General features: G+C 41.8%; 1 protein-coding gene across 1 annotated transcript in view; it reads left to right on the forward strand.

Moving 5' to 3' along the window:
* The window catches only part of dpr11 (defective proboscis extension response 11), a 71,624-nt gene extending 61,989 nt beyond the window's left edge, over positions 1 to 9,635 (forward strand). Inside the window, exons 5-8 of the mRNA XM_086832165.1 lie at positions 699 to 859; positions 5,623 to 5,831; positions 6,496 to 6,601; positions 6,774 to 9,635. Coding sequence (XP_086688291.1) covers positions 699 to 859; positions 5,623 to 5,831; positions 6,496 to 6,601; positions 6,774 to 6,889 — 592 coding nt within the window. The 3' untranslated portion in view covers positions 6,890 to 9,635. The remainder of the gene's footprint in view (positions 1 to 698; positions 860 to 5,622; positions 5,832 to 6,495; positions 6,602 to 6,773) is intronic.
* The last annotated feature ends 629 nt before the right edge of the window (positions 9,636 to 10,264 follow it).

Genomic DNA, 10,264 nt, shown 5'->3' on the forward strand with positions numbered 1-10,264 from the left:
ACAAAAATTTATTTTTTGACCGGACATGGCCGGAACGACTGGACTGTTGATGCTGATCAAGAATATATATGGTTTATAGGGTCGGAAATGACTCCTTCACTACATTTTAATCTTCTGACTAAAGCTATACTCTGCAAAACAGTATAAAAACAGACAATTTTCTTAAATAATCTGAGTTTTCCAAACATCACAATTAAGCTAAAATAGCATTAATTTTGATTCGGAAAGCTTTTCTGTGCAAGTTTTTATAGCACTAACAAATCTGCATACTGCGTTTGTTGATGCTGTTATAAGTTTCTGACTAAAATTATAGTAACCAGTATAAAGGTATAAAAACAGAAAATTTTTTCAACAAATCGAATCTTAAAAAACAAATAACTAAGCCAAAAATGCATTAATTTCAATTTGGAAAGAAGTCATATTTTAGTTTTTGTTAGGATAATTAACCTGCATAATCAATTTAAAATTTAGAAAATTAATATTTTTGACAATAACCCCTTATAAAATTTTCAATTTTCAAAAAAAATTTCAAAATTCTATTTTTCGGCCGGACATGGCTTGATTGATTCTGCTTTCGATGCTGATCAAGAATATATATGATTTATAGGGTCGGAAATGAGTGCTTCACTGCGTTTGCAAGATCTGAATTACTTTCTTAAGAAGCCAAATACTAATGACGTTTTTTTTCTCTTTTCCAGAGCCGTCTTCATAGCCGACCAGCGATTCCTGGCCATCAAGCAGCCGGAAAAGTACTGGACGCTGCAGATCAAGTACGTCCAGGCCCGCGATGCTGGATCCTACGAGTGTCAGGTGTCCACGGAGCCGAAAGTCAGTGCACGTGTCCAGCTGCAAGTTGTGGGTAAGTCATGGCCATGGCCATGGGCACGAGGCCATGAACATGGACATGAACATGAAAACGAAATACTTGTACTTTGGGTTATGAATATGAGCTTGTGGCCAGACCCGGGTGCTCTCCGAGTGAGTTGGAGTGTGTAATTGTGGGCGGAGGACGAAGGTCAAGCGGCCGCAAATGCGAAAACTTTGCAGCCCTCTCACAAAGGGCATGGCCACACATGGGCCGAGAGGCCGAGATACTTGCATGTTCCGTGCGGCTGCTGCATTTCAAATTACTCACTAAATTGCATTCAAATTGCGACTGCTGACCATTGCCCATTGAAATGCTCAAAAGAAGCAAACAGGACGAAAAAAAAATGGATGAGGAAACTCACACTCGTCCTGAAAACAGACGGAGCATTTCTTTGGTCGGTCAAGTTTTTTAACGAGAAAACTTTTACGTGCTGGATTCTGGTTTTCGGTTCGGGCTCTCTGACTCTGACTCTGGCTCTCACTCTGGTAAAAAGTTAATTAAATTTCATGTTTGCATACCGGAAGGAGAGGCAACAGCAGCAGCAGCAGCGGCAGGCCAAATGAACAATGTAAATGTCAATGGGGGCAGCGGTGCATGTGCCGGGTGGTCCTGTAATTGATATGAAATGGCGCACATATATTTATCTGCACTCCACAATAACAACCGCATAGCTCCGGGCCAGGACACACTGAAATCAGTGTGAACATTTTTTGGCTACTCGTATTGGATTCCGAATTGTATCTATGACACGGATGCATTCATTCGAATGGATTGCTGTTGCAACTTTCCCAGGCTATCTGTCCGTTTTGCGGTTGAGCTTTGTTTTACGCCGACATTCCTTTGGGGCAAAAAGGCACAACTCTGGCCGGGAATTATAGCCTCGTTTGGAAATTCTTGACAATTTAAGGTCAATTTACTCGCTCTCAGATAGCAACGGGAGCACATAGCTGGGCGCAAAGCAGTGAAAGTAAAAAGTCAATTTGCATTTGAAGCCAACAAATTGAATTTTCTTTTATCCAACTAACACTTTGGTTTTATGGAGATCCAACCCAAGAAGGCTGACTGCCTGCCTGTCGACCAAAAAAAAATAAGGACACACGCTGAGTTGCGGCAAAAGCTGGAGTAAAAAGAACAGGGCAAGGGCAATAGACTGGATAATGGTGTTGCCAAAAAGTGATTTTCGCATTTCCGGCTCAGCTAATTTGTATGCTAAACACTTGCGCATGTATGCCAAAGGCACATGTGTGCGTGTACACTTCGAATAAAATCGTCTAAATGTTCTAAACTTAAAAAAAAATTCAAGAGTTGGATGAAGTCTTAATTTAATTATAAATCTTAAAACAATAAATATACGTTCGGAAAAAATAAATAATGTTATATACGCTTTATCATATATTTTAAAATTTGATAACTTTGCTAAGTAACTCTATTTTTTCCTTATTCAATTCACATTTTTTGTTGAGGTGTTCTTTTGGAAAATTCGTAAGAAAAGCTTTAGGGCGTGGCACCCAACAGGTATCCATCTGGAGCCAAAAAAATATTCGCCCAGCTGAATTTTGTATGCGCGGCCACATTTGCGTTAATCTAACGACAAGTTTAAGCATAAAGGATTTCTATTCATGCCCGGCAGGGATTCATCTATGTATCTGTCTCTTGCTCTCTCACCCCGATCTGCCATCTCTGTCTGCTTGGCCATTATTTGCAGTCGTTTGGCCTTCATCCATTTCCATTGCCATTTCCACATCCCCAGGAACGGTCCAATCGGCCTTTTGTTTGTTTGAAGTCGAATTCGGCTGTGCGTGGTCCTTCCGGTTCCTGTTCCTCTTCTGTTCTGTCCTACAGTGTTTTGCCTGCTCCTTTTCTACCAATTCGACCGGCCATAACCATTATCGGCAGCACCTATTCACCGCCACCCCTTTGCAGTTTTTCGCACTCGCTTTTTCCCAATAGGAGGAGGAGGAGCAGCAGGGGGAGCATGGAGAGCTGGAGGAGCAGTTTCACCCACAACCTCCTCTTGGTGTCGCGCTGCTTGGCTGATTTTGTGCCTTTGCCATGTAATTTGTATTTATTGCATCGTTTTGTCTGTGCAAACGGGCAAAACTCCCTTTGCATGTTGTCGATTTTTGGGCCACCCATCGAGGCAGAGTCCACCCAGGATCAACCCAGAACCCCCCTTTTGATTTCGATTCAGAGTCTTTGGCAATGGGTTTTACGTTGAGGCTGTGGCCTTTGCCAGCCTGCTGCTTGATTTCTGGGCAAGATTCGGTTCTGGAGCCAAAGTTGGGGTAATAGGCTCGTAGTTTTCGGTCAATTTGTTATGTTAGCGGTGGGTGGGGTTTGGAAGCTGAATGCTTGTTTGCTTTGTTGCTGGTTAAAATGTCAGTTTCTTTGGTTTTGGTTCATTTACTCAAGTTTCTAGGTCACCAAAATGAACATGGGCACAATGGAGCCAAACCGTTGTTAATGCCAAAAAAAAGAAGAAAAGTAAAACCATCAAGTCTGTTTAGTCGAAAATGTTCGTAATAATCTTTTAAACTTTCGCCGGTTAACTTGGCAGATTTATCTTTATTACAGGATAGGATACCATGGTAGATTTTCCAGCGGAAAAACACTTTTACACCCACAGTGACCCCGCCCACACATACATGAATGCCGAATGAATGAATATATTTTTTTCTGCATCATTGAACGACAAACTAGATTTGGTTTTATGAGATTCGCTTTCTGCCCAGCTCATCTCATCCGCCGGGCTTCAGTTCTCTCATTCATTCCTCGCTGGCTCGGTCTGCTTATTTAATTTGCTGCTAATCTCGTATGACCAAAGCCAATTTCGGGGGTTTTCTTTCGGGTTTTACTTTGCTTATAGCTCGGGAGAGCGGCTTATCCCACCCATCAGAAGTGACAATATCCCTGTGATGTCTGCGCACCTCCCCCGACTAATTTCCCTAAAAGCATTTCGCCATAAACTCAATTAATTTAAGTTGCTGCAATTCGCTTGACACTCTTAACCAAGTCCATTCCCTCGGCGGGCGGCATTCCCTTTGTGCTCGGGAATTAGCTGAAAGTGCGGTCAAAACTTTGCAAAGTTCTCGGGCTTCTGCGGTTTTCATTCGGGGTCGCTTTCACCAGCATGCCAATAATATTTCTAAAGGTTCAGCATAATAGTTTGGCTATCGACCATGTTAATTAAATTAATTGGAAAATGTGTCTTTAGAAATACCTGACTTTTCTACCATTCAGATTGCCAAGGGACATTGGTTTTCTTTATTCCTGCGAAAGCAGAACTTAAAAATGTCTGTGTCCCCCTGTGGTTCCCTTAAAGTTAGAATGAACTTGGCTAAATGAATTTTAAACAGGAAGTTCTAATTACCCGAAAGCCCCCATCTACGAAAACTTAATTAGGAGCATATGCGTGTCGCAATTTGCAAAATTTTCATTTCATGTTTTGCTGCCTCGAAAATTACTCATCCACAGGAAGCGGGGGAATCCCCAGAGCCAAGCTGCGTGGGTGATAAAGTAGAGTGTTTGCTAATAACATTGCACTTGCTGCTGTTGCTGCCGCTTCAGCTGCCATATATTTTTACCATTTTGCTGGTGTTTTTTTTTTTTATGCTGCTGTGTCGCGAATCTCCAGTCAAGCAGCTGGAAAACTAACATTCAACAACATGACGATTTTGACAAGCTGACACAGTTTGGTGTCAAACCAGAGCATGGCGCGTGTTCCCCAACTGCACACATTCATATTTTCGCATGTACAGACGCCGATACATGCCCCACTCAAAGGTACAGCTATGGGTAAAATAATGGTGATATTTGCCATGTTTTCCAAATAAAAAGTCAGAACTTTCACATCACTTTACGAATATTATTTGTTGTTAGATTAAATATTTAAACAAGGAAGAGTTTGAATAGTTTATAGTCTCAATGCAGAATCTTGGAAATATTCAATCCTTAGCCTCAATTACTTATATTTAATTCAAACCCATATCGAAATTATTTTGCATTTATTTTTGTCTTCCCCAATACACTCTTAATTTCCTATTTAATATGCTCTTAAACGTTGTAAAAAGGCTGTCTACTGTATCTAGAACTAACTCGCTGGATACTCTCTTGGGCATAGTCCGGGTATTTTGTGTAAATTCTCGGCGCACTCATTTTGCACATTTCTGTGTAACAGCAGTGAAAACTCGGCGTATACGTGATTTTGTCAAATTTCAAAGCTCACGTCGCTGCACGTTGGGCAAGCAAATGAAGACGCCCAGTTCCAGGATGTGAAGGAGTGGGTTGTGGTACGGTGGAAGGTCGTGTGAAAATGTATGCGCCAGCATTTCCAACTTGTTCGTTTTGTGTGCTTTTTATTCACCGCCTTTTTTGCTGCTACATTTCTTCTTCTATTTTTGTTTGACACAACTCTTAGTTTGTTATGCATGTGCGTGTGCGTTGGCCAAAAATCACCCCCGAGGGCGGGAGGGGGGGTGGGCCCGAAGGGACATCCGGGGGTAGTTCATGCCAGAGTCAGTAAGTGAAAAATTGAAAAGTGGATTTTCTTCAGGGCTCAGACTGGTAGCCGTGGAACCGTGAAGCGGAGGTGAAGTGGCGCCCTGCCACAGCCAGATTTACGTGTGCGACGTAACTCGCAGCTGTTAATTCAATAGATTAGCGAAATGACACAATTTGGGAGCCCCGAATTTGCCACTTCCATTTATGCCCCACCCGCTCATTTATTCTCTCTGTTTTCTCGTTGTATCCACCAGTTCCCCGGACAGAGATCCTGGGCGAGCCGGACCGCTACGTGAAGGCGGGTAGCAACGTGGTGCTCCGCTGCATCGTTCGCGGCGCCCTGGAGCCGCCCACTTTCATCATGTGGTACCACGGTGCCGAGCAGCTGGCGGCCGACTCCCGCCGCCATCGCACGCAGCTGGATCCTAACCTGCCGGAGGCCTCCGGCGATGGCCAAAGCACGGTGAGTACACTTAGCAGAACACTGCTTAGAATCTTTTAAAAGTAGTGCTGTTATCCTGGCAATTTTTAATACATTTTTAATGACTTAAATATTATAATTTACAATGATATCAAGTGCTACAGATGCAACTATTATGACAAACTGAATATATTCTTCTTTAGTTCAAATAATCAGCATATCATGAATATCCTTTGGACTTTTCCTTTAGTAATTCGTATGAGCAATAACTTTAATAATGCTTTCTTTTAATTTTTTTCGCCATCTGTAACTTCAAAGACCCGCTCCCGGTTCCATTTAGCCAGAGCACAAAGACTCCCTTGCTGATTTTAATTTAATTACTCTCAATTTCCAATGGCTTCTTGGCTCCTGCTACATTCTGCTACCAAGCATAAAAAAACAACGAAAATTATAATATTGTTTCGCAAAAGTTTCAGTTTTGTCGCATTTCGCCTAATTGCCTTGGCCATAACTTTTTGCCCCCCAGTGCCAAGGCCCGCAAAGTCTGTTCCGGCGCATGCCAAATATTTGGAATACGTGTGCCCATGTCCGAATGAAAACTGCCTGTGTTTATCTTTCCTTTCCCAACTTTTCCTTGGGCACTTGAATCCGACACTTTGTAACTGTATGTGTGTGTATGTTTTTGTGTCCTTTTCCCCTGCTGCAGATTGGCTCATTAATCATCGAGTCGGCCAAGAAGCGCGATACTGGCAATTACACATGTAGCCCGTCGAATAGCCCCAGTGCGACCGTAACGCTGAACATAATAAATGGTGAGTTTCGAAGCCAAAATTTGTGCACTGGGAAAAAAAATGTGAGAACACGAAATGCTCTTGTAGTCGAGATTTACTCTGAATTTTTCAGCATAATCAAGACTAATTTTTCTCCCGTGCAGTGTAGCAATAAGAGAAAAGATATTTGATTTCTCATTCTGAATTCTCCTAGGCGAATCATCGGCCTCGGCGGTCACCTCTTCGGCAGCCACTACCCGAGCCTATGCCCTCAGCATCCTGGCCCTCCTATTCGGCGTCATCATCATCGGAGTGGGACATCGCACATGACATGTCACGGCTCCCAAGCCGAACTGAAGGCCAGGACCGCAGCAGCTACTACTCAGAAGTGAGGAGAATATGGAGAACCCACAACTCTGCCAACGGATAAAGTTTAAAACCAAATAAATTTGATAGATAAACACACACACATAGCGAGCGGAGGAGAGGAGACGAAATGGAGTAAACGTAATAATCGAGTGCATGTTGTAAGCTAGTTGATTTTATCCACTAACTAATAACCAATACGTATAGAGGATAAGTCCATAATCCCTGGATTACCGCTGGCAGTTGCGAGACCGGAGACCGGCGACCCGTGACCCGTGACCCGATAACCCCTTGCCCCAAAACCTTGATCCTAGAAACCTTAACCCCCTAAAACCCAGCTAATCGTAAGTTCTACCGGCTCTAAGCGAACTAGTTTGTAAGCCCATAGTCTTAGGCAGATTCCTACTAACTGATTTCTGTTGTGCCGTTCTGGTTTTGGTTTTTCGGTTTCGGTTTCGGTTCGGTTTCGGTTACGGGGAGCTTTGTTTTGTGGCAAATACCGAGAAAGTTTGCATAAATGCATAACCGTAAATATTTATGCAGTCCGATGTGAAATTGCATCGATATCCTGAACCCATTCAGGTCGGCTGAGTGAATCGGGGAGTGTGGCGGGACAGGAGGAACAATTGCCATCAAACAGACGCATTTTGAAAAAAAAAAAAATAAAAGTAGAAAACCAAACAACTCGAATGCATTTGCATGGCAATTGGAGTCTGGAACAACATTTGCCGTCTCCCTCCTATGTGAACTTTTCAATTAGGCAAATCTATTGCACAGTTTCCCTTTCTCTCTCACTCCTGATACCGGACATTTCTTGAATATTTATTATTTTTAGCAAATACTACTACTAGAGTTCGATTCAAGCTAGAACTTTCCGCTCTAAAAATTTTATACCCAGGAATAGGCCGTCCCAAGGATCAGAGAAGTCTATATGCTTTCCAAGGAGTTTATTTAACATTATCCATCTATTACACACGGCACACCCACAACTATGAACTGTCCGATATGTGTGTGTGTGTGCGACATCGTAAACATTTGCATAGCCAATTTATGGAACTCTATTTTATGTGCTCTTATCTCACGAACAAGCTCGAAACATGCGGGAAAAAGCAAAGTGCATAAAATAAATAATTGCATGGGATGAAAAAAGTATAGCAAATACATAGGCATTGATCGAAATGGACAGCCGATACAGAACGTAACAACACGTAAAACAATGCGACACAAAAACAAAAACGAAAAACAAAAACAATTTAATTGATAACGAAAGTACATTTATTGTGTGAAGCGGACTGACTCGCAAACTGTATATAACTCTATTGCGAAACTGTTCGACAAAAATGTAAATTAATTGAATATACAAATAATATAGATGGCAGAGCCCAAGCAGAGACGTATTCCAAACACTAATGAATTGCATTTAAACGATACAAATAAATAAATATATATAAATGAATACATAAATAAATAAATAAATACACAACAGGCGAGGAAAACAAATGCAGTCAAAGAAAATAAGTAAAATGAAATCAAACGGACAAAATGTAAACAGCGTGTGCGGCCCAAACCCGCAGGCCCGTCTCGTATTTATTTATCCACTTAACGTCCTTTTTAATTACACACACTCCCAAACGAACACACACACACCCTGCCGCCTCGGCAAATCCCATAAAAATCGTCGGAAATTAATTAAAGATGTCTCTGCGTGGAAATGGTGGCTCCTGCAACGTCAACTTAATTGCAATTAGGTGCATGCCACGCACTGCCACTCGCCACCACTCCGAGTGAAACAATGCCATCAAAGCGGCATTAATTATGTGCGATTGTCCCAAGGTGGTCGCACCGCCCGTCACACCCGGCGTATACTCGATGTGCTCGCGCCTTTTGGCGCTTAACGAATTGATCCCTGACAGAAGCCCAAGCTAACCGCAAGCAGCTGTGAGGTGAGCAAACACACACTTTGCCATTGGGCGAGACGGAGAGCCGCGAAAATAAATATATCTGCGGTCAATATTTCAGGCGGTGGGAGCATCGAGGTCGGGTTAATTTAAGCGGGAATTCCATCCACGGGTGTGGACAATTAACACATTCCCGCTGGCATGCATCAAATGCTTGCGGTCTGCGGCTTACCGCCTTTGAATCACCCAACAAGCTTCTTCCCCTCCATTCCCCACACTTTATGCGCATTAAAACTTAACTTTTAGCCTTTAATTTCCCCGCCAAAAAGCCACCCAACGACCCAACGTTGGACACCACACTCAAAAGCATACCATAAAACTGAATGTTGAACAATGAAAGTTTGTTAGATTTAAGCGGCATATAAGACCACAGAAAGTACTATTAAAATCGAAATCAAAATACATTTCTAAGCTCTTAAGTGTTTTTCATCAGCTCGATTAACGTATAGCTCGGCATACATAACATACAAACATACGTGTAATTTTCAACACCCCCAACTAAATGTAAATAAAAAACGCATAACACGAAAAAAAGAGAAAACCCCTCCAAGTGGGAGAATACATTTTAAAGACAGTCGACACTCGAACTCACGTGTACTCATGATATAGCAAAAGTTTATTGTTAAGTACCGACTAATAACGAAAGAGAATACTTACACATACATATGTAAACGAAACTAAGAACTATGTGAACTTTAACTGACAAATTTATTGAATTACATACAATAAAATAATAAAATTAAATAACTTAACAAGGTCTTTTCATTGGTTTTGGTAACAAGTGCTAGGTCTTATGGTAAGTTTAAAATTGGAATAACTTATGTATATGTCGCTATTGTATATAGAGGATAGCTAAACTTTTATAGCATACTTTTTTGGTTTACTTTTATACTTGCGAAAATGACCTCTTCTTTAATTAAAATCAAATCAATCTAAGCATTCTAAGGCTAAAGTCCAAACTTCCGGCACTGGGATGGATGCAATAGTATCAAATTTATCCAGCAGAGGAAAGTAAACAGAGGTCGACAATGGACATCGGGTCAAGGTCGACTGTATTGTCTGATTTCAGGCAGAAAATCAAGGACAAACGTTACTGAAAGGATTGAGGGATTTGATTTGCGAATTTCCATTAGGACCCCACCGAGTCCTCTCATTGTGTCTGGCCAACAAATCAAAGTATGGAACAATGAGGGGAATCGAAATGAAAGAAATCCCTGCCATGGTCCCAGACTAAAAGCTGAGGGCATTAATTAAATGGAAATGTGCCGCAAAAGAGATGACTGGGAAATTTAGGCGAATTGAAAACGAAGGTAACCCTAAGCGAAAAGAGCATCTTTGGTATACAAGAAAGTGCTACAATTAAGGGTTTATAAGTAAGTAC

This window comes from Drosophila serrata, unplaced genomic scaffold (assembly GCF_035046125.1).
Source record: "Drosophila serrata isolate PLE 108 unplaced genomic scaffold, ASM3504612v1 contig_30, whole genome shotgun sequence".
NCBI classification, from domain to species: domain Eukaryota; kingdom Metazoa; phylum Arthropoda; class Insecta; order Diptera; family Drosophilidae; genus Drosophila; species Drosophila serrata.